The sequence below is a fragment of the Lemur catta genome, chromosome 4 (assembly GCF_020740605.2).
Source record: "Lemur catta isolate mLemCat1 chromosome 4, mLemCat1.pri, whole genome shotgun sequence".
In the NCBI taxonomy this organism is placed as follows: domain Eukaryota; kingdom Metazoa; phylum Chordata; class Mammalia; order Primates; family Lemuridae; genus Lemur; species Lemur catta.
In genome coordinates, this window is record NC_059131.1 from 116,334,686 (window position 1) to 116,360,821 (window position 26,136).

Sequence of the window (26,136 nt, forward strand, 5' to 3'; positions counted from 1 at the left end):
TATTAACTTATTTTACATTTATTCTTGTTGAGATGATATGGCATATGAATGAATTAGCTTCCCAGTCCTTAGGCCACTTGGAAGACTGGAGATGGAGAAACAGGTTGATTAAGGAATAATGATTATGAAAAAAATATTCTGAACTCCTATCATTTACATAACAGATAAAATCTATTTCTATATACAATTATATCTTTAGATAACTCCATCTTACCCATGAACTTTTATAAGTAGAAAATCAGAATGGATCAGGCAATTGATGAAGAGAAAGTAGAAAGGGTAGCACTTAAGTACTTTTTCTAAAGATTGCTAACTGGGGAGTGTCACACTTTTAATTATTAGGATCCAAAATCAACACACCAATTAGAAAGAAAAGGAATTTCTTAAATGTTAATTCAAATGATATACCATAAGATGATAATGTCACGAATCTAGATGGACAATCTGCTTAAGACTAGTTCTAATATAGTCTTGTTAGAAGAGAAGTTTCAGAGACAGGGCTGAGATCACATGTGGGGACTTGCAAAGTGGGAGCAGATGTTACAGTAAATAACCCTTAGACAGGAGCTGACTAGAGGGGCTGTTAACCATAGGCAAGAACCAGCTTCAGCTGGCTTGTCATTATGATTTCTCTCATTTTACATGAACTTAGGCCAATTATTACTGGAGTTTTACAATTGCTCCACCCTTGAAATCACCATGATGGCTCAAAGACAGCCATATACAGTATTAAAATGAGAGCAAACCCAATTTTAGGAATTACTACCCAAATTCATAGCAAAAGTCAGCCCCTTACTCATAAATACTCCTCCCCTCGATTAATAAGACTTCAGAACACCAAAAACCTCTTCCTCCTGATGCAGATGCTCTTTTCAAAGCCTGCCCACTCTCTTACTCTTGAGAGAGTGCACTGTTGCTTTCAATCATTCAATATAAAGCTTCCTGCTTGACTTTCATGGTCCATCCTAAAATTCTTTTCCTGATTAACACCAAGAACTTGGAAAAAACCTCCATTCAGAGGCCACTAACAGTCTAAAGTCTCCTAATGACAGTGAATTTAAAAATATAATAACATTTCATGATTTCCCACATTAAAACAAGTTAGAAAGTTGTTTGTACCCTAACACCAAAGGACCCCTTCTTAAAGATATGAGTCCCTTAACAGACAGTACAGATGACTTTATGACCCTATTCTCACCCTGGACATAGATGATGAAGTCAATTAGAGACCACAAGGCAGAAGAAATCTTTAACTGTGGCATTAATGATTGATAACATAAAACTGAAAATTCTGAACCACTGGCAATGGTTACTCCTTTGACATGAATACAACTCAGTGGTCATCACTCTTAAATTACTCATAATTTCTATTGCTTATAATTCAATATTTGATGTCACCCTCTTTATCATGTAAGGAAGTTGTAAAAATGGAAGAGTAAACAAAATTTGGAAAAACATATGCCTCAACTCCAAGGTAAACATCAGCTATAAGTTACTAGAGATTGTAAGAATATTTTCAGTTGCATAACTACTTTAAATGGGGGTAGGTAAACTCATAACTAATGAGCGCATAGCACACTGTATGGGGGATGGGCACACTTGTAGCTCTGGCTTGGGCAATGCAAAGGCATTACACATAACCAAAATGTTTGTAGACCTATAATATTCTGAAATTTTTTTGAAAAATGAAAATAAATAAATAAATTGGAAAAATAAAAATATAAATAAATAAAATTATAAAATAGTAAATGATTATTTACTCTAACAGGTTAGTGCAAAATGATGTTATTAAAATGAAGAAAATTATGTTAAACCAGAAATTTAAATTTAAATCTTTACATACCGGTGGCTGGTTATTTTCACTTCCTTCATGACTCTCTTGCTCATTCTCTGATGTCACTTCTAGGTCTTCTTCTGCTAAAAAATCCATACATTGAATTAAATTGGATTAGTTAGAAGAGTGAGGTAAAAGACAGTCTTTATAGAAATAGATAGAAAATAAAATTTTCATTGTATAAATTTAGAGTTTAAATGAAGCTAAATCTATGATGAAATACTTACTTCTTTAAGAAATATTTCTAATTAAAAAAAGAAAAAAAACCCAAGCTTCAAGAAACCACTTGGGGAGACACCTGGTCCAAGGCATACAACATCTCAAAGATTCACTCACAAATTCTATTAACTATTAGCTATGTCTGTTAACTGAAGAGGAAAGTGGCCATAGATCTGTGTGAACATGCTGATTGATGAGGGGAAAAGGGATCATTAATCAGCGGAGAAAGTCATGACCCTGAGAGGGTAACCATCAAAACTGATGGGAGAATGCTACAGCATATCTGTAACACAACCCAGCAGAATTATTTGTACCATTATACTATAATTAGTTATCATGTTCTTCAATTTGTCCCACGATTTAGAAGTACTCAGCTGCAATGCAGTTGAGAGCATAATTCATCTTTCATCGGAAAAACTATTCTGAACTGATCAGCTTGGATTCATTTGTAGAATGCTAGTTAATGAAAATATTCACCTTTTTCATTAGTTATATGGGCTATTGGTATGCCTACATTTCTTGTATCCTCTGGGTTAGTCATCTTAAACTTTCTTGATACACACACATACAAAAAGCCTTAACACCACATCTAAGAAACAATGTATAATAAATTTTCTATATTGAAATAACAATTTTAGTATTCAAGGATGAACTCTGTAATTTTTTTTCTTTTTAAAATTAGTTTGGTTACCAAGTAGTCTTTAAAAGTCTTTTATGAAACAATTACCTTACCAAAAATTTAGCTATCTTAAAAAAGCGGCTGATGCTTCTATATTCAAATTAATCTCATTTGATTAACTAATATTAATGCAACATGTATATTTGCTGTCTGACAGCTATGGGGAGGAAAAATAAATTACTATTGTTCACCCCAATTCTAGCACTCCCTCCTGCTTCCACTAACCTTTAAAGTAGCAAGAATCTAAGCTTCTGTTTGAGTGTAAATATAATGAAGTCATCTGAAGTGCTCCCAAGTTTCCTCATCAACTCCAAAATCACCTTCCTAACTTCTTTCATTCCTCCCTCCTTCACCCCTCACAATCTTTCTTCCTTTACAGCAGTCATGTAGAGATCTGTGCCCCTTATTCTCCTCCTTCAACATCTTTGATTTATTATTCCCACCACATCTTTCCTCTTCATTTAGCGGTAGTACCTCACATCTCTAATTTCTCCTTCCTCATCACTTGGCTCCTTCCCCTCTGGCTACAAACATGCTCAGAAATGATAACAAAATAATGTTTCCCCCTGATCCTGTAGCATCTTAAACTGTTATCCAATGGCTCTTCTTCCAGATTTCTCTAAAAAGAAGTCTATACCCAAGGCCCACCAGCAGGAGCATCAGCTGAGAAGTTACTAGAAATGCAGAATCCCAGAGCTGCTGACTCAGAATGTGCATTTTTAACACAGCTGATTGATGAAAGTTTGAGACGCTCTGGTCTACACTGAGTGTACTTCCACATTCCTCTACCTGAACTGACCCTTTTGGAATCTAGCCTCATGTTCCTCCCTATCATGTCCCCACAAATGAAATTGTATTACAAGTCATAATGTTTCTAATGGGCTGCTTATCAGCCTCTATCTTCCCTCATCTCTCAATAACTGACCCTATTCTCTTCTTCTCTCCAAAGTTTTTATCTTGAGCAGTACTAATTCTACCCTATGAAGTAAGAACATTTCAAACCACATTAAATTATGCATGTGTACAGCTGACCACATATGCTTCTATTCCTCTATGGTATAGAAAAGATAGTGCTGCAGGTTTAGGTGCCTCAATCCTTAGTGCCTTCCCAACAGTGAGGGAGATAAGAAGAGTGAGAAATGTTTGCTATACTTCTCTGACACACTCTGGTATTGGAAGCTCACTTTATATGCTTCCCACATTTCAAACACTCTGCTCTTCCTTTTTCTGAAGAATTATTTTATTTGACCACCCTCCATTACATATGCCTGCTTCTTGATGCTTGATGATATTCTTTGGATTTTAGAATGTATCAGTGTACATGTTTTTAAATAAACAGTCTGTTAAATGATTTTCTTTTAATAAAATATGGTTCTTACCTTCTACTTGTCCATTTATGGTGTATTCTTGTTTGTGAACTGCAGCCCACCGTAAATCACCACCATACTTCTGTGGGAGATTCGTGGAGACATTCTGTTAAAATTAATATCAATAATAAGTTTCAATTAAAAAATAAAAATAATGAATTCCATCAAAATTTTCCAATCATATTCTTAAAACTACCTGAATTTCCTATTGTAAAGGCAATTAGACTTAAAAATAAGAGAATTATGTATTGAAAAACCAAAACATTTGTACAGGGAACTTCACAAATGTTATCCAGCTCAAGGTTACCTTTTATCTATTTCTGGCTATTGACTCTGAAAACCAAGAATGGAGGAAAAAGGCAATATAGTCACAGACAAAATATTAATGGGTATGCACATTTCAACAAGGAAGTAACTTCAAAATACCTGATTGTACTTTACAATCCCCACCAAAAATAAGAAGAGTATTTAATATATATACATACATACAATACACCTACTATAATAATTACATAATTAAATATTTAGAATAATTTTAACCTTCGAAATGTTTAGTGTTAAAATAAGATACTTAGCATGATAACAAACATCAGAGTATGTCAAGTTCAGGAAGAACAGCACATTTAACAAGCTGCATCATTTTGGAAACAAGGGCTTGCAAATATCTAAATATTTTTTAATAAAGTTTTTACTGATAGTATAAACGGATGAATAAAATGATGGAGTAGTAAAAAAACATATCTTTATGTCATATTTCAATAAAACCAAGGAAATGTTACACATGTACAAGGTAAAGCAAACAAATATTAGAGATACACAAAGTAAAGTATATGTAACTCTTTCCCAATTAAAAAGAAAACCGCAAAAAAGAATAGCAAACCTTAATGAAGAGAGAATTATAAGAATATTTATTCATAAAGCATCTAAATGGTGCTGGACACTTATTTGTACATTTTTTCTATACTTAATAATAATTGAGTAGGATGGTGGTTGTCCCATTTCCTGCTTCCTGGTCATTCCAGGATGTTAAGGGTAAAATGAAGAGATGTGATCCACTCATCTCTCCATCCAGAATGTCCTCCTCCTAGACTTTCACGTAGCTTGCTCATTCCTAGTCATGTGAAAGTCGGCGATGTAAATGTCACCCTCAGAAAGATATTCTCTGACTACAGAATTCTATTCACATTTCCATCCCCATCCTAACTACAAACTACCTCAATATTTTCTAACCAGTCTCTGTTTTCCTTATATGCAGAACTTATAATGACCTATAGCTCTTTGTTGTTTACTTATTTTTCTCTTCCTACCCCTATAGCATATTCCCTCATCTTGTATATTCAGTGTCTTACTTCCCAGCATGTAGTTGGTACTCAATAACAGACATTTAATCAACGTCAAAACATGTAAAATCCCATCAGGAAGGTCTCAAGCATCAAATCACTATATTCCCACAGGACATCTCTGGTAATAGTCTGCTGGGAAACTGAACATAACCAAAATTAGGAATCCATATGCTTGCTATAACTTCCATTCTTTTCTTAGGACTACTGCCTTCTGGTTTGCAAAAAGTACCTTCAGCATTCATTAAGTTAGTGAGTATCAGTGTAATCATTTGGTCCCTCATTTGTATAAACACTCTCTCCAGTTTACAAAATGTTTTTATGTTTCTTACCACATTTGTTCATTGCGCGTACTTAAGGAATAGATGTTAGTACCATATTTATGAAGAAGGTCACTGATATCTGAATAGGATAAATCATTCATTTTTTTCAAGATTGCATGGCTACTAAGCGACAGCACCAGGACACTAACATGTCTTCTGGCTTCCACTCAGTGCTGGTACCACTGTGCAGCAGCTGTTCTATCATCAGACCCTTCCCATATCTTTCCACAGTTGTCACTTCAATGTACACTGTCATTATATTATGCTGACACTAGTACAAACATGGATGCCACAAAAATATCCAATGGCTTCTATTTTTAAAAATGAATTCTACTTATTAAAACACCACTAAACTGAACTGTTGTTACTATAGTCCTACATATTTACTGTTCCCATACTTTTCCTTGTCTGGAAATGTTGTTTGCAGATCTATACTTAACAACCCAATTATACGAACACCTTCAAGTTGCAGATATTATCTTTTTAAGTTCCACGTTGGAAAAGACAATCGTTGAAACAGTTTCTCTCTGAGTATCATTAGGACTTTTACACACCCACATATAACATAGAATGATTCATTTGATCATAAGTTGACCTGGAATAATTCTTTTGTTGTAGAAAAACCTAAGTTGAGAACCCAAACTGATTCCTTTTCTAAGCTTTATTTTGTTGCACTATACTATAGTAGCTTCTTAAATGAATCCCACAGGTGAGAAGAATTGTACTATGCAATAACCAATTTGTTGATTGTGAGCTGAAAATACAAGAAACTAACTCTTTACAGGTATAAACAGAGGTGAGAACATAAAGTCTAAACATTTCCTTTTAGGTTCTAACATCATTTGATACTTATATTTTAAAATAACAACAACAATAGACAGTACCTCCAAATCCTGAGGTGATTCTGCATCTTCATTTTTTCCAGGCTTTAATGCAGACATCTTGTCTATAAAATGGTATTCACAGATACACTCATGAGAACATTTTTATCATACATTTTAAATACATATACAAGTCTATCACCATTCATTTTTATCTCAATAAAATAAAACTAATAGCAAAAATAATTTCAAGGTTGAACCAGTTTTAGGAAGAAAAAAGTAGACAGTATCAAGAAAGACAGCAAAAGAAATATATTTAAAAGAAATGGATAATATATTTGGGTCTGCATACTTTAAATGTTTTTTTTGTGTGTGTGATGGCATTTAAGGATTAAAGAGTATCATAGGTATTCACTAACTTACCACTTCTGTTATTTTTGTGCACATAAATAAAATTGACATACTTTTTGCTCTCGCGGAGCATGTTCAATAATACCAATACCATTTTCCTTTTGTCCAGATGCTGGCTTTGTTGCTCCTTCCTATTTAAAAAAAAAAAAAATCCCAACTTCAGAAAACATTGCATTTATTCCCTCACTCACTCACTCAATTAGTCTATAAGACAATGAACGTTACTCTGTCTATCAAATCACAGGCACTATTCTGGCAGAAGCTGATAATATAAAAAAACGGTGGATTTTGCCCTAGATTCAAGAGGAGTTTGAGATGTATGAAAGAGAGATGGAAAAGAATAATTCACTGATTCTACAATTAAAGTGAATAAAGGACAGTAAGGGCACAAAGGAGAGAGCAGTGAGTTCTGCCTGGGAAGATCAGGAAATACTGCAAAGATATATGGCCACATTGTGAAAGATAGAAAAAGTGCTGAGAATGGGTGTGAAGCATTTCAAGACAGGGCAATGTGAGAAAAAGGATGAGTATTTGTAAAGTATATGAAAATGGTAGAATTAAATAATGAAATTCTATACAGAACTCAGAAATTTTGAAAATGAGAATAAGAGGAGGAAAAATACAGTTCAATTTTTTCAACTATACTTTTAAAAATTTGAAGAATGTGAGATATAATAGTACTAATATATGAAAATATTTATTTCTGGAATATTATCATAACATACACTTTTAAATTGAATAAAAAGATTTAATTCTAAAGTACCAATTCAAGGCCGGGCGCGGTGGCTCACGCCTGTAATCCTAGCTCTGGGAGGCCGAGGCGGGTGGATCGCTCGAGGTCAGGAGTTCGAGACCAGCCTGAGCAAGAGTGAGACCCCGTCTCTACTAAAAATAGAAAGAAATTATCTGGCCAACTAAAAATATATATACAAAAAAAAATTAGCCGGGCATGGTGGCTCATGCCTGTAGTCCCAGCTACTCGGGAGGCTGAGGCAGTAGGATCACTTAAGCCCAGGAGTCTGAGGTTGCTGTGAGCCAGGCTGATGCCACGGCACTCACTCTAGCCCGGGCAACAGAGCGAGACTCTGTCTCAAAAAAAAAAAAAAAAAATAAAGTACCAATTCAAGATGCTGCAAGAAGACTATTTTTAAAATTAATCTTAAGTTCCATCTGGATCTCTCCCTTGACCCAGTAATCATTCAGCAAGAGATTGTTTAATTTCCATGACCTTGTGAAGCAGTGTTTCTGTTGGAATTGATCTCTAGTTTTATACCACTATGATCTGACAAGATACATGGTACAATTTCTATGTTTTTAAATTTGTTGAGGTCTGATTTGTGGCCTAGGATTTGATCAATTTTGGAGAAAGTTCCATGAGATGATGAGAAGAATGTATATTCAGCTTTATTTGGGTGGAATATTCTGTAGATGTGTGTTAGACCCATTCGTTCTAGAGCTTTGTTTAAGTCCATGATTTCTTTGCTTACTTTTTGTTTGGGAATCTGTCCAATTCAGTCAGTGGGGTACTGAAATCCCCTCCTAATATGGAATTACTGTTTATCATGCTATTTAGATCAAACAGGGTTTGCTTTATGTATCTGGGTGCTCCTGTGTTCGGTGCATAAATATTAAGAATTGTTAAGCCTTCTTGTTGGATTTTTCCTTTCACCATGATTTTGTGACCATCTTTGTCTTTCTTTAGTCTTGCTATTTTAAAATTTATGCTGTCTGAAATCAGAATCACCATGGCCTCTCTCTTTTGGTTTCCATTTGCTTGGAAGTTTGTTTTCCAGCCCTTGACTTTGGGTCTGAAAGTATCTTCAAACTTTACTACAAGGCTATAGTAACCAAAACACCATGGTATAGGCACAAGAACACAGATATAGAATTTTGGAGTAGGACAGAGATCCCAGACATAAAACCATCCTCATATTGTCATCAAATCTTCAACAAAGCAGACAAAAGCATACATATGGGAAAAGAATCTCTATTCAACAAGATGTGCTGGGAAAACTGGACGTCCATGTGCAGAAGATTTAAACTGCATCCCCACCTCTCACCTCTCACAAAAATCAACATACGATGGATAACGGACTCAAACCTGAGGCACGAAACCTTAAGAATTCTGGAAGAAAATGTTGGGAAGAGTCTTTTAGACATCCACCTAGGCAAAGAATTTATGAAGAAGACCCCCAAAGCAATCACAGCAGCAACAAAAATAAACAAATGGGACCTGATCAAATTACAAAGCTTCTGCACAGCCAAGGAAACTATCATTACAGCAAACAGACAAACTGCAGAATGGGAGAAAATATTTGCTTTCTACACATCTGATAAAGGGCTGATAACAAGAATCTATATAGAACTTAAGAAAATCAACAAGAAAAAATCAAATAGCCCCATCAATAAATGTACAAAGGACATGAACAGCAACTTTTCAAAAGAAGACAGATTAATGGCCACCAAACATAAAAAAAGTGCTCAACATCTCTAATCATTAGGGAAATGCAAATCAAAACTACAATGTGACATCACCTAACTCCAGTGAGAATGGCCTCTATTAAAAAGGCCCAAAATAACAAATGCTGGCATGGATACGAGAGATTGCGACACTCTTATACTGCTGGTGGGACTACAAATTAGTACAACCCATGTGGAAAGTAATTTGGAGATACCTCAAAGAGCTAAAAATAGAGATATCATTTGATCCCACAATCCCACTACTAGGCATCTATCCAAAGGAAGAGAATAAAGACATTTGCAATCAAATGTTTATAGCAGCACAATTCGCTTTTCCAAAGCTATGGAAACAACCCAAGTGCCCATCAATACATGAGTGGATTAATAAAATGATATATGTATACCGTGGAATAATACTCAACTACAAAAAAGAACAGTGATCTAGTACTTCTTATGTGATCCTAGATAGAGATTGAGACCATCCTTTTAAGTAAGGTATCAGAAGGATGAAAAAACATGCACCACATATACTCACTATCAAATTGGTACTAACTGATAAACACTAAGGTGCTCATAGGGTAGTAATACTCACTGGGTGCTGGTCAAGTTGGGGGGTGGAGGACTGAGGGGAGTAAACCCACAGTTAATGGAAATGGGGAACACTGTATGTGGGAAGGACACTCTTATAGCCCTAGCTAGGGTGAGGCAAACAATATTTCATGTAACCAAAATGTTTGCACCCCCAAAATATCCTGAATTAAAAAAATTAAAATAAAAAAAGGAATGACACTAAAAAAAATAAAATTAATCTTAAAATTTTAAACTGTAGAAGAGAAATGCTTATGTGATGCAGAATTATGATGTATTTCTAAGTACTATGATCATGTAAGAAAGAAACATAAAGCCCTCCATTAAATTTCACCTTGTTTTCTTACTCCCATGTAAGCAACATACTCATAGCTCTAATTTCCTATTTCCATCATATAGGACGGTAGTTAAAAATTGGACAGAGCATCTACTATAAAGAACATAAAGTTATGATTACCCGAATTGAAGATTTAAGAATCTTTAAATACATCTACAATTGTCAAACAGGCCCCAATATTCACATAAGGAGTGGAGAGAGGACTACAAAATCAAGTCTACAGGCTTTCTGAGTTTTGCAGATGAACAAATTTATGTGCAAGATATAACAACTATGAATACTAAACTTAATAAATCTTCCTGAGAATAATATAAAATGTTCCCAATGCTAGAAATATTTTTTAAAAGTAAACAACCATCTTCCAGAGATGAATGTGTATACTCTGTTGACAGTCACCCCTTCTTTATAATGCTATGACAATAAGTAGTTTATTCTAGGGAACAATAATCAATTATGATTGCATTCATGTGATGTATACATATGTGTGTCTGTTATATGTAGAAATTATTGGCACAAGATAAATCACATGTCCAGAAGTAAACAATTGTAGCATTTATTTCTTCAAGAGGGTTGCAGCTCAAAATTTATATTCTTATTTAATGAATACTGATTAAGAACCTCCCTTATATAACCTGAAATTTTAAAAAAGATCAAATAAAATGTTTATTCCTTTCTCTATTTTCAAACAGATCTAAAATGATTGTCAACATTATACCAAACAGTAATACAAATTATTTAAGTAAGTTATGGATATGCAAAAGATAACTTATAAACCTTAAAGAAGAAATGAAAGAGTCAAAAATTAATAATTCATAATATCAGATATGGCCTGAAATATATTTCACTTGGCATTATCCAGGAACATAGGTTTTACTCGATTAAATATATTACTTTAATAATTTACTAGATTAAATGTATTACCTTAATAATTTTTTAAAAATGAGGATTCATTTTTTTCCTTTTTACATAGTTTTTATTTGAGCATAATAGATGTACAAATTTTGAAGGGACATAAATTTTGATACATTTCTAGAATCTTATCAGTGTACTTGAGATATGCATCATGTTAAATAGTATCTGTTCTTTATGGCAGAATCATTTGAATTATTCTCTTATAGCTAGTTTTAAATGTACAATATATTAATTATAGCCACCCTTAACTTTTCGGTTTGTTTTTCATTAAAGCAATCTATAAGTTTTTAAAAGAATATCAGCCTCTTTTTCATTGCCTGTCTTTTCTTGATCTGCATGAAAACAATTTCTAACATACCTTACGATACAGAGTTCCCACTCTCATTTATCTCCACTATTTCTGTTATCTTTTCATAATAATTTGTGTGATCTTGACTCTCTTAATCAAACTTTGTATTTATCTTGCCCTTCTTCGCATGAATTCTTCCCCATCATCCCCCTCTTCATTTCCACATTTCTGAGCTGCTCTTTTGGGTTGCTTTCTAATTCTTTCCTTCTACAATTTCTAACCTAAGAATTGTTTACTCCCCTCAGCTTTTACAAATCTCAATCCTGTCCATCCTTCCTTTTGTTATTACATTTGTTTTCTATTATGGCCTTGAGGAGGTCCATTTCTTTACAGTATTTTTGTCAGCATTATGAGGATGGGGGAGGGGTACATAAATATATGGGGGAGAAAAGTTTTTCAAATAATAACTTACCTTTGTAAGACCACAGTTTTCCAATGACCCGGAGGAAGGTTTCCGCTGAGGCTCAGGTGGTGGAAAGGAAGGATTTAAAAAGCCCTGGACTTTGCCTGATGTTGTGGGAAAGCATTCAAACACATCTTCCTTTGGATGATCAGAAATCTTGTCCTCAAACACGTTTCCCTTACCTGTTCTCACAGTAGCATATTTTGCTTCTACTACAGTAAAAAGAAAGTAAATAATATATAAAGATATTTGTAATGAAGAATCAGTGGATAATACAAAAATAGGCAATCTTTAAAAAGCTTACAATATTTCCTGGATTGCTGAGAAGCAGTAGTTAAGTTGGTTAAGTTTGGTTCAGAAACATCCTAGAACAAAAAACAATAGCTTTAAGGATAACAAGTATCAAAGTGGTAAAATAATTATAATATTCACCATTACCATATGACCTAATGCAAAGAAAAGAGGTTTTGGAGTAGATTCAACCTCAATTCTGTCATTTACTAATTTACATCTTCTCATGGGGTGAAGATTATGAGAGATGGTACAGATGTCCTAAGAATGTTACTCCCTTTGCCCATAATTGATTATTCTACAAATGCTATAATATCCATTAGATTATATTCTTAGCCAAAATAGCCTGAGACAAAAATGGACCTAGTCAGCTTACAGGATTATTAAAGTAACTATCATTAAGATACTTAAATTAATCAATTTTGTGTTACATTGTGAAATGTGTTTGCATGATTTACATTTGGATTAACTATCTCTTGCCAGGGAAAATGGGAGAGTTTAGGTTTTAGTAATAACTTATTTTAATGGGTTGGCTTTGCAAATATTATCAATCACTTCTATTATGTTTGTCAAAATTCTAAAGATAAATTATTGTATAGATTCAGGTTCTCCCAAGAAAGACAGAAAACAATAATAAACCTTGTGGGGCAATCATTGAAGAATGAAAGCCACAAAGAGCTACTCAGTAGAAAGCTTTCACTAAATACGATGACAATGAAGACAAAGAGGCACTGACAGGGTACACACTGAGGAAATGCATTCTGCAAGGAAATATTTAGATTGGGGAAAAGCATTTTTGCAAGGTGGAAGAGGAGGATGAAACAAACAAACAAAAAGAGACATGACCACTCCACCTAATATGTGATTAAACCATGGAAGAAAAGGAAAAATATTCTGTATGATAAGGTACATGGAGAAATATGAGAATAAAACAGAGACTTTAGTTTACAGTATATCCATGATAAAACTGATAATTGATTAATATTTACTCTACAATTTACTTTCCTATATTCTTCTATAGGAAAGAATTTAATTTAATTACCATAAAACAATAAATTATTGAAACATAATCATCTTCCACTATGTGGAAGCTGTGACACTATTGCTACAGAGATAAAAAAATCAGAAAAAGAAATATTCCATCTCTTTTGTACTTGGAGAAAAAATTGGTAATTAGAATTATAAAGATTAATGTATTGCTTAAAAAGACATTTTTTAATAGAACTTCGGTTGAAGATAAGGAACACTTAAGAAATTTTAATCTGAAATCCTAATCTAAACTTCTAGTTGGATGATACTAGAAAAGATAACATAGTTCTCTTTCCTACTTATGATATGTTGCTAATTTGTTCATTTTTATGAAATATTTTCTCATAATAACTCTCCTGAAGTTGTACAATCTAATTATTAAAGGGGAACATAAATTTAAATTATATTTTAAAAATTCAATAGATTTAATTATTAATTATACTATGGATATTGTTACTTTTAACATTCCATTGTAACCTTAATATTCTAACATTTCTTTGCACTAAAATTCATTTATCTATTCATTTATTCCCATTAAAATATATTAAAATGCTTTATACATGCCAGATTACATTCTCCATACTCTAACACACACACAAATATGTTTCCTAACCTGTAGTAACTCATAGTAATGCAGGAGTTATAAAATTATTATTTAAATAACTAGGAAAAACATGGAGTGGATATAGCTTAGATGGCTGACTAGAGATATCAGAAGCCAGATCATCTCAGAAAGAAGAGAAAGTTTCAGATGAAATCATAGCCCAGGTGTAATTCTGCAGGAAGAGTGCCAGAATCTGCCAGAGACACCAAGGAAAGAAGTCACAGGAAATAACAAGAAGGAACAAGATTTTAGAAGAAATGAACCCCCAGGGAATTAGTGGCCCCATGGAAAGGGTAGGTCAGTGTGTTTGATTTTCCTCCTTTCACACCTCTGGCAGTCCTAAGGCTCCAAACTATTGGGTAGACCCTGTAGCCTCATAAGCCCAGCACTGCTGCCCTTAGTGAACTGAGAGCTTCTTGACAATACAGCACCAGGCTTCTAGCCCACTGGTTATCACTCACGCTTACCACAGACCCAAGTTGAGGCAGCAGTTGTCATACTGCTTTTCCAGCTATTGTGTGCCTTTGCCCTGCCCAGGGGAATTCAGCATTTTACATTTCTTGACACTGGAACCCACACAAATATTCTCTAATACTCAGTCAGATTGCAGTAACCACAGGGCACTGGTAGGTCTTAGGGGAACTGTGTGATCCCAGAGCTTGGACATACAGGGTGGGCTCCCTTCAAGTAAAAAGAGAGTGCATCCCCTGCAGGGTACACCTTGGGAAAAAGAGGACCAGAGTGCCAGCTCTCCTCCATTCAGACTCTTCTCCCCTGACTCACAGCACTGGACCTGCTCTACAGAAAGTGCTCAAAAGTGCTCTAAAAATCAGAGTACAGTCAATACTCTACAGTGTAAAAATAAGTAGAAGTTAAAACTCACAATTCTTACAAAATAGTAAATTAAGTGAGAATACAAAGCTACTGGTACAAATCAACAAGACTGAAACAGTATTTCACTAATCAATATTAACATTCAATGTAAACCTTCTAAATATCCCACTGAAACGTATCAATTCGTGGCATGGATAAAAAAAACAAAACCCAAAAATATCATGTCTCAAAAAAATACATTTAATTCATAAAGATTCTCACAGAATCAAAGTGAAGGTCTGGAAAAAACATTCGATGCAAATGGATATAAAAAGCAAGCAAGAGTAGTTAATCTTATACCAGGTAAAATAGACTCTAAAACAACAATAATGACAATACAAAGATGGTTATTATATAATGATTAAGAGATCAATTCAATAAGAAGATTTAACAAAACTAAATATATATGTACTTAACACCAGAGCTCCCCAATTCATAAAACAAATGCTACTACAGCCAGGAAAAGAAATCAATAGGGGCATAATTATACTGGGGGACCCTAACACTCTACTGACAGAACTAGATAAATCACTGAGGCAGAAAATCAGCAAGGAAACAATGGATTTAAGATGGTAGAACACATACACCTAAGAGACATTTGCAGAATATTCTGCCAAAAAAACTGCAGAATGCACATTCTTCTCATCAGCACATGGAACATTCTCCAAGACAGAACTTATTCTAAACCACAAAACACATCTCAGAAAAGTTTTAAAAAATCAAGATCATATCATGTATTTATTGTCTCATACTACAGTGGAATAAAATGAGAAACAATTCCAAGAGGAACTCTCAAAATTGGACAAATATATAGAAATTAAACCACTTCCTGTGAAATGATCTTTGGGCCAAAGTTGAAAACACGACAGAAATGAAAAAATATTTTTCAATTGAATGACAATGGCAACAAAAGCTATAAAATTTTCTAAAATGCAGAAAAAGTAGTAACAAGAGGGAAGTTTATAAGACCACAAAATATCTACATGAGAAAGACAACAAATTAATAACCAAATATCATACCGCAGGAAACTAGAAAAAATGAAAACAAACCAATGCCAAATCTAGCAGGAGACAAGAAATAACAAATAGCCAAGCAAAACTAAACAAAAGTAAAACCAAAAAGAAAATACAAAATGTCAATGAAATGCAAAATTCGTTCTTTGAAAAGATAAAACCATTGACAGACCATGAGCCAGATTAGCCAAGAAAAGAGATGATTCAAATAAACTCAATCCAAAATGGAAAAGGAGACGTATTTTAAAAGAAAATCTGCGAGAGAGAAGATGGCGGAGTGGAGGTGACCTCCTGGATTTGTGCTCCCGGAGAGGAAGGCGTGGATCTCCACCTGCCACAACACTGGAGGATTGCTCCTCCACAGGAAGGGTGAGGTGAACCCACGGAGAATCACCGTCGGACACAGGGAACAGGAAAAAACAGAGGCGAGTGGGAAATCAGACCGAGATAATTTGGAGAGTGCGGGACGGAAAACAGACAGCGGAGTGCGGGACGGCCGTACCTGCCTCACCGGACAGTGGGGCGGGTTCAGCCCCACAGCAAAGCGGCTTGATCTCCCCACTGACCCCCACATCCACTCGGTCAAGGATCTGACTGAAATCGGTGCAGAATCACCACGGGAGACCTGGAGCTCCGAGGACAGGTGACATAGGCGGGCGAGAGCTTGGACCCTGGCGGCTCTCCGGCGCCCTTTCTCTTAAAGGGACAGACGCGGGCCTGCGCCGAGGCCAGGGGCCGCGAGCGTGAAATATTAAAGCGGGACTTTTTTGCTTTTTTTTTTTTTACCCCTACGGCAGCTCTCCGGCTGGGGAGCTGCTGTGGGCCCTGGCGCCTGCCGAGCTCTGAACGCTCTCCCCGGGCGCCTGCAACCGGCGGATGCGCGGTCGCCATCTTGGTTCCCACAGCTAAGCCTCTGACGCGTCTCTGGAGCCCTATCTCTTAAAGGGACAGACGCGGGCCTGAGCTGAAGCGAGGGGCCGCGAGCGTGAAATATTAAAGCGGGACTTTTTTTGCTTTTTTCTGCCCCCACGGCAGCTCTCCGGCTGGGGAGCTACTGTGGGCCCTGGCGCCTGCCGAGCTCTGAACGCTCTCTCCGGGCGCCTGCAACCGGCGGATGCGCGGTCGCCATCTTGGTTCCCACAGCTAAGCCTCTGCCGCGTCTCTGGAGCCCTATCTCTTAAAGGGACAGACGCGGGCCTGAGCTGAAGCGAGGGGCCGCGAGCGTGAAATATTAAAGCAGGACTTTTTTTTTTTTTTTTTTTTTTTTTGCCCCTACGGCAGCTCTCCGGCTGGGGAGCTACTGTGGGCCCTGGCGCCTGCCGAGCTCTGAACGCTCTCCCCGGGCGCCTGCAACCGGCGGATGCGCGGTCGCCATCTTGGTTCCCACAGCTAAGCCTCTGCCGCGTCTCTGGAGCCCTATCTCTTAAAGGGACAGACGCGGGCCTGCGCCGAAGCGAGGGGCCGTGAGCGTGAAATATTAAAGCGGGACTTTTTTTGCTTTTTTCTGCCCCCACGGCAGCTCTCCGGCTGGGGAGCTACTGTGGGCCCTGGCGCCTGCCGAGCTCTGAACGCTCTCCCCGGGCGCCTGCAACCGGCGGATGCGCGGTCGCCATCTTGGTTCCCACAGCTAAGCCTCTGGCGGCGCTCCGGCGCCCTATCTCTTAAAGGGACAGACACGGGCCTGCGCCGAGGGGAGGGGCCGCGAGTGTGAAATATTAAAGCGAGATTTTTTCTTTCTTTTTTTTTTTTTTTTTTATTTTATTTTATTTCCCTCTTTCTTTCTTTCTTTCTCTTTTCTTTCTTGTTTTCTCTTTATTCTCCTTGTTATTCATACTGTTTCTCTCTCTCTCTCTCTTTTTTTTTTTTTTTTATTATTTTATTTCTCTCTTTCTTTCTTTCTCTTTTCATTCTTGTTTTCTCTTTATTCTCCTTGTTATTCATATTGTTTCTCTCTCTCTCTCTTTTTTTTTTTTTTTTTTTTTTTTTTTTCTTTTTTTTTCTTTTTTCCTTTCCGGTGGCCCTCCAGCCCAAGAGCTACTGTATACTCCTGAGTGCTCCAGACCCCCAGGTCTGATTCCTATTGGTCCCTGAATATTGCCCCCCAGTACCAGCGAACTGCGGGTGGGCAGCAGCAATTGTGAGGGCCAAGGTCTAACTGCTGCAGAGCCATAGGGTGCCAGGCGGCTCCCCAGGAGGCTCCATCCCCTGATCCATAGACCCTCTCCAGGTCCCCTTCCCAGGTGTGAACACTGAGTGCTTCCCCAGACGCAAGAGTGTGGAGCCTGGACCTTGGGAACACTGGGACAGTGTAGACCATTGCCCGTGGGAGCTGCAGCAGCTGGGGCACTGAGGGAGTGAGGGCACTGCCTCCTCTGCCTAGCCAGTGTCTTTCCTGCAGAAAGAGACAGAAACCACACATCCAGAGGAAGAACCAAAAGTCAGGGGGGGAAGAAGAAGGAAGAGGAAGAGAGAGGAAGGGAAGAAAGAGGAAGGAGGGAGAAGAAAAAAAAAGAAAAAGAAGAAGGAAGGGAAAGAAAAAGAGAGGGAGAAGAGGCTTTCTGCTTGCAAATAGTGTGAATCCTGCCTACTAACTGAAAGTCCACAACACAGTGATTTAACTTGCCAAACTGGTCTTAGGTCAAGCCAACCCTCTGGGGGTGGACCCATCAGAAGCAATCCCCCAACTGAGATAGAAAAAAGAAACTCTAAACAGCACACAACAGTCTCCCCCTATAGATAAAGGAAGCAACATTCCTAGACTGTTCCACAGCCTAAGAACAGACTACAAGACGTGCTGTTAACTAGACTAAAGCTGTGAGAAAAGATCTAACGATAGAGCCAGATGGGAAGGGCTCAGCGGAAAAATATGGGGAGCACAAAAAACCAAACGGAAACCTCGCCCCCAAAGAGAAATACCAACTCTCCTCCAATTGGCACAAGCCAGTTTCAGAATACCAACATGTTACCAGAAGAATTTCAGTCTTGGGTTATAAATAAGCTGAATGATATACAAGAAAAAATTGATATCCACCGCAAAGAAACCGCAAAAAAATTCCAGGATTTGGAAGAAAAATTCACTAAAGAAATAGACGTATTGAAAAAAAACCAAACTGAACTCCTAGAAATGAGGGATTTATTCAGGGAGCTACAAAACACAGTGGAAAGTCTCAAGAACAGGGTAGATCAAATAGAAGACAGAATCTCAGAAATCGAAGATAACTCTTTCCAATTAAATAAGACAGTCACAGAGATAGAGCAAAGAAATAAGAAAAAAGATCAGAGTCTTCAAGAAATGTGGGATTATGTGAAGAAACCTAATGTGAGAGTTATAGGCATCCCCGAAGGTGAAGAAGATAATAAGCAAGGGCTGGATAAACTATTTGAAGACATAATAGAAGAAAATTTCCCAGGCCTTGCTAAAACTTTAGATATACAGGTTCAAGAAGCTCAAAGAACCCCTGGTAGATTCATAGCAAATAGGAAAACACCACGCCATGTAGTCGTCAGACTGACCAAAATATCCACTAAAGAGACCCTTCTTCGAGCTGTAAGGAGAAAGAAACAAGTAACATACAAAGGGAGACCCATTAGAATTACGCCACATTTCTCAAATGAAACTTTACAAGCAAGAAGAAGTTGGGGCCCCATTCTCACTCTTCTGAAACAGAATAATGCCCAGCCTAGAATCTTGTACCCAGCTAAGCTAAGCTTTCTATATGAAGGAGAAATTAAGACATTCTCAGATAAACAAGGACTGAGGGAATTCACCAAGACAAGACCACCCCTCCAAGAAGTACTCAAAAGAGAGTTACACACGGATCATCACAACAAAGGCCCACGAATGTAAAGCCACCCAAGAACTAAAGATCAAATTCTAGCCACCACAATGGCTCAAGAGAGAAAACATAGAAAAGAAGTTCTACCCAATAAGATAAACAGAAATCTGTCCCAATTATCAGTTCTCTCACTAAATGTCAATGGCCTGAATTCCCCACTCAAGAGACATAGACTGGGCCAATGGATAAAAAAACACAAACCAAGTATCTGCTGCCTTCAGGAAACACACTTAACCGGCAAAGATGCATTTAGACTGAAAATAAAAGGATGGAACTTGATATTTCAAGCAAATGGTAGCCAAAAGAAAGCTGGTGTGGCAGTTTTAATTTCCAATAACTTAGTCTTTAAACCAACAAAAGTAATAAAAGACAAAGACGGTTACTACATACTGGTGAAAGGCACAATTCAACAAGAAGACATAACTATACTTAATATATATACACCCAATCTAGGTGCACCCAGATTCATAAAGCAAATCCTACTCGATCTAAACCAAATGATAGACAACAACACTTTAATAGTTGGAGACTTTAACACCCCACTGACAGCACAGGACAGATCCTCCAAGCAGAAAATAAGCAAAGACATAGTAGACTTAAACAGAAGGCTAGAACAAATGGGCCTGACTGACATCTACAGGACATTCTACCCTAAATCCACTGAATATACATTCTTCTCATCGGCTCACGGAACATTCTCTAAGATTGACCATATCCTAGGCCATAAAGCAAGTCTTAAAAAAATTAAAAAAATAGAAATCATACCCTGCATCTTCTCAGACCACAATGGAATAAAAGTAATAATGAACCCTAACAGGAACTCTCATTCCTACTCAAGGTCATGGAAGCTAAACAACCTTCTTCTGAATAACAATTTTGTAAAAGAAGAAATTAAGTCAGAAATCAAAACATTCTTTGAATTAAACGACAAAGGTGACACAACTTATCAAAATCTATGGGATGCAGCTAAAGCAGTCCTGAGAGGAAAATTCATTTCCATAAATGCTTATTTCAAAAAGACAGACAACTTACAACTAGACAACTTAATGAATAGACTCAAAGAGCTGGAGAAAGAAGAACAGACTGACCCCAAACCCAGCAGAAGGCGAGAAATTGTTAAGATCAAATCAGAATTAAATGAAAAAGACAACAAAAATACTATAAGGGAAATTAATAAAACAAAAAGTTGGTTCTTTGAAAAGATAAATAAAATAGACACACCACTGGCTAGACTAACCAAGAGCAGAAAAGAAAAATCTTTAATAACTTCCATCAGGAACATGAAAGGAGAAATCACAACCGAAGCCACAGAGATACATGACATTATCTATGAATATTACAAAAATCTTTATGCACACAAATTGGAAAATGAGGAGGAAATGGACAAATTTTTAGAAACACACAGCCTTCCCAAGCTCAATCAGGAAGAAATAGAATTCCTGAATAGACCAATATCAAGAACTGAAATTGAAACAGCAATAAAAAACCTTCCCCAAAAGAAAAGCCCTGGTCCAGATGGGTTCACACCTGAATTTTACCATACATACAAAGATGAACTGATGCCCATCCTACATAAACTATTCTTCAATATTGAGAAGGATGGAATTCTCCCCAACACATTCTACCAAGCCAATATAACATTGATACCAAAACCAGGAAAGGATGCAACAAAAAAAGAAAACTACAGACCAATTTCTCTCATGAACGTAGACGCAAAAATCCTCAATAAAATCCTAGCAAATCGTATCCAAGTGCTGATTAAAAAAATAATTCATCACGACCAAGTAGGCTTCATCCCAGAGATGCAGGGGTGGTTCAACATACGAAAATCTATAAATGTAATTAACCACATAAATAGAAGCAAAAATAAAGACCATATGATCCTCTCAATAGATGCAGAAAAAGCATTTGACAAAATTCAACACCCTTTTATGATAAAAACACTTAACAACATAGGCATAAATGGGACCTACCTAAAAATAATACAAGCCATATATGACAAACCCACAGCCAACATCATACTGAATGGGGAAAAATTGAAAGCATTCCCACTCAGAACTGGAACCAGACAAGGCTGCCCACTGTCCCCATTACTTTTCAACATTGTATTGGAAGTCCTTGCGAGAGCTATCAGACAAGAGAGCAGAATCAAAGGTGTCCAAATAGGGACAGAAGAGATAAAACTCTCACTCTTCGCTGATGATATGATGTTGTATCTGGAAAACCCCAAGGACTCAACCAAGAGACTCCTGGAATTAATTAACGAATTCAGTAATGTCTCAGGTTACAAAGTCAATACACACAAATCAGAGGCATTCATATATGCCAATACCATTCAATTGGAGAACCAAATTAAGGACTCAATACCTTTCAAAATAGCAACAAAGAAAATAAAATATCTAGGAATATATTTAACTAAAGAGGTAAAGGACCTCTATAAAGAGAACTATGAAACGCTAAGGAAGGAAATTGCAGAACACGTAAATAAGTGGAAATCCATACCATGCTCATGGATTGGAAGAATTAACATCGTTAAAATGTCTATACTACCCAAAGTAATCTATAGATTCAATGCAATTCCTATTAAATTACCAACATCATTTTTCACAGACTTAGAAAAAATAATTATACACTTTGTATGGAAACAGAGAAGACCCCGTATAGCAAAAGCAATCTTAAGCAATAAAAACAAAATGGGAGGTATTGATTTGCCAGACTTCAAACTATACTACAAAGCTGTGGTGCTTAAAACTGCTTGGTATTGGCACAAGGGCAGGGACACAGACCAGTGGAACAGAACAGAAAACCCAAATATAAAACCATCCTCATATAATCATCTAATCTTTGACAAAATAGACAAAAAAATACTCTGGGGACAAGAGTCCCTATTCAATAAATGGTGCTGGGAAAACTGGATAGCCACATGTAGAAGACTGAAACAGGACCCACAGATTTCACCTCTCACAAAAATCAAATCACGGTGGATAACAGATTTAAACCTTAAATGGGAAACGATTAGAATTCTAGAAGAAAATGTAGGAAAGACTCTCACAGACGTTGGTCTAGGCAAAGAATTTATGAAGAAAACCCCTAAGGCAATTGCAGCAACAACAAAAATAAACGAATGGGACCTGATTAAATTAAAAAGCTTCTGCACAGCCAAAGAAACAGTCACGAAAATAAACAGACAGCCTACAGAATGGGAAAAAATTTTTGCATACTACACATCAGATAAAAGACTGATAACAAGAATCTATTTAGAACTCAGGAAAATCAGCAAGAAAAAATCAAACAATCCTATCAAAAAATGGGCAAAGGACATGAATAGAAATTTTTCAAAAGAAGACATAAGAATGGCCAAAAAACGTATCAAAAAATGCTCAACATCCCTAATCATCAGGGAAATGCAAATCAAAACCACAATGAGATACCACTTAACTCCGGTGAGAATGGCCTTTATCAAAAAATCCCAAAACAACACGTGTTGGCGTGGATGCGGAGAGACAGGAACACTCATACACTGCTGGTGGGAATGCAAACTAGTGCAACCCCTATGGAAAGCAATATGGAGATACCTTAAACAGATTCAAGTAGACCTACCATTTGATCCAGCAATTCCATTATTGGGCATATACCCAGAAGAACAAAAGTCATTTTTTAACAAAGACACCTGTACCCGAATGTTTATAGCAGCACAATTCACAATCGCAAAGATGTGGAAACAACCCAAGTGCCCATTGATCCACGAATGGATTAGTAAACTGTGGTATATGTATACCATGGAGTACTACTCAGCTATAAGAAATAACGATGATACGACATCTCTTTGGTTCTCCTGGAGAGAGCTGGAACCCATTATACTAAGTGAAGTATCCAAAGAATGGAAAAACAAGCATCACATGTACTCACCAGAAAACTGGTTTCCCTGATCATCACCTAAATGTACATCAGGGAAGGATACCAATTGGATATCAGACTGGGATGGGGGGGTGGGGGGAGGGGATGGGTGTATGCCTACATGACGAGTGCATTGCGCACCCTCTGGGGAATGGTCATGCTTGAGGGTGCAGACCCGGGGAGGTGGGGGGGGAGGGGATCGAGGTATGAATACATGGCGAGTGCCAGGCGCACTGTCTGGAGAGTGGGAGCGGACGCGCTTGGGACTCTGACTCGGGGGGATGGGCGGGACAGGGACAATGTATATGATCTGAACTTATGTACCCCCATGATGAGCTGAAATAAAAAAATATATATTATAAAAAAAAAAAAAAAAAAAAAAAAAAAAAAAAAAAAAAAAAAAAAAAAAAAAGAAAATCTGAGATTACTACAAACACCTCTATGCACACCAACTAGAACATCTAGAGGAAGTGGACACATTTTTTGGAAAAATGCAAAGTCCCCTGCTTGAATCAGGATAAAATAGAAATCCTGGATGAACCAATAATGAATAATAACATTGAGTCATTAACAAGAAAACTCCCATGGGAAAAAAAAAAAGCCTAGGGTGAGATGGATTCACAGGTATATTTTACCAGAGCTACAGAAAAGAACTTGTACTATCCTACAGAAATTGTGCTACAACAAGGAGGGAATCCTCCCTTACTCACCTGACAAAACCAATATCATCCTGATAACAGAGCCAGGTAAGGACACAACAACAAAAAAAGAAAACTATAGGCCAATGTCCTTGATGAAAATAGATTTAAAAATTCCTCAAAAACAAACAAACAAACAAGCAAAACCTAGCAAAAAACACTTCAACAATATAATTCACCATGATCAAGTGGGTTTCACCTGAGAGAGGCAAATGTGGTTCAACATACAAAAGTCCATAACTGTAATTCACCACATGAAAAGAATTAAAAACAAAACCAAAGCCTAATCTCAATACATGCAGAGAAAACATCCAACAAAATCCAATACCCCTTTCATGACAAAAACCCCCAAGACACTAGGCATAGGAAGAATATGCCTCAAAATAGTGAAAACCATATATAAAAAACTCACTGCCAACATCATACTGAATGGGGGACATCTGAAAGCATTCCCTTGAAGAATTGGAACGGACAAGGATGCCCACTTTCACCACTTCAATTTAACACACCACTGGAAGTCCTAGCCAGAACAATGAGGAAAAAGAGAGATAAAGCGCATACAAATTAGAAAAAATTGAAGTCGAACTATCCTTGTTGGTTGAGAATATGATCTTATACAAAGAAAAACATAAAGACACCTCCAAGACATTCCTGAAATAGATAAATAAATTCAGTAAAGTCTCAGGTTACAAATTCCATGTATACACATCACTAGCATTTCTATGCATTAACAACAAACAAGGTAAGAATAATATCAGCAACTCAATCTCATTTATAACAGCTTCCAAATAAACAAATAAATAAATAAATAATCTGGGAATATACTTAACCAAGATTGTGAATCATCTCCACAAGAAGAACTACAAAATACTACTTTAAAAATGTCCTAGATGATACAAAAAATTGGGAAAGTATCTCAGGATTATGGATTAGAAGAATAAATGTTGTGAACATGGCCACATTGACAAAGTAATCTACGGATGCAATGCAATTTATACCAAAACACCCATGTCACTTTTTTCACAGAATTAGAAAAAACAAACCAAAAAAATCATATGATACCAGAAAAGAGTACGACGAACAGCGAAAGCAATGTTAAGGAAAAAAGAAATCAGGTGGCATCGCATTACATGATGTTAATTTACACTATAAGGCAATATTAACCAATAAATCACACTACTAAAATAAAAGTAGACACATACACCAATAAAACAAAATAGAGAACCCAGGAATAAAGCCAAATACCTACAACCAACTGATCATTCACCAAGCAGACAAAACCATAGACTAGAAAAAGGAAACCCTATTCAATAAATAGTGCTAGAAAAATTGGATATTCCTATACAGAAGAAGGAAACTTGATTTCAATCTCTCACCATATACAAGAATTAAATCAAAATGGATTTAAGACTTAAATGTAAGACCTGAAACCATAAAAAAAATTTAGAAAAAAAATACTAGAAAAAACTATCCTCAAAATAGGGTTAGGTAAAGAATTCATGTCTATGACCCAAAAAGCAAATACAATACAATCAAAAATAAATAAATTGAAATTAAGTTAACTAAAATGCTTTTACATAGCAAAAGATGTAATCAACAGGGTAAACAACCTACAGAATGTATGCACAAGCTCCGTATCTGAAAAAGGCCTAATACCCAGAATCTATAAATAACTCAAATCAACACGAAAAAAGAAAAAAAACCATCAAAAGTAGGCAAAATAAATGAACATTTTTCCAAAGAAAAGAAACAAATGACTAATAAACATATGAAAACACATCACTATTCATTGTACATCACTATTCATTAGAGAAATGCAAATCCAAACCACAATGCGATACCACCTTACCC

General features: G+C 36.6%; 1 protein-coding gene and 1 long non-coding RNA gene across 2 annotated transcripts in view; both read right to left on the reverse strand.

Moving 5' to 3' along the window:
- Positions 1 to 1,877: 1,877 nt before the first annotated feature.
- On the reverse strand, positions 1,878 to 6,688 carry LOC123636540. Its single transcript, XR_006734581.1, has 3 exons — positions 6,647 to 6,688; positions 4,112 to 4,205; positions 1,878 to 1,917 (listed from the first exon to the last, which is right to left on the reverse strand). It is a non-coding gene; the product is annotated as an uncharacterized LOC123636540 (long non-coding RNA).
- A 326-nt stretch (positions 6,689 to 7,014) lies between these two features.
- Positions 7,015 to 26,136, reverse strand: part of LOC123637497 (ankyrin repeat domain-containing protein 26-like) — a 57,351-nt gene continuing 38,229 nt past the window's right edge. The window contains exons 12-14 of the mRNA XM_045550654.1: positions 12,348 to 12,408; positions 12,053 to 12,255; positions 7,015 to 7,125 (exon numbers count right to left, since the gene is read on the reverse strand). Of these exons, the coding sequence (XP_045406610.1) occupies positions 7,015 to 7,125; positions 12,053 to 12,255; positions 12,348 to 12,408 (375 nt within the window). The remainder of the gene's footprint in view (positions 7,126 to 12,052; positions 12,256 to 12,347; positions 12,409 to 26,136) is intronic.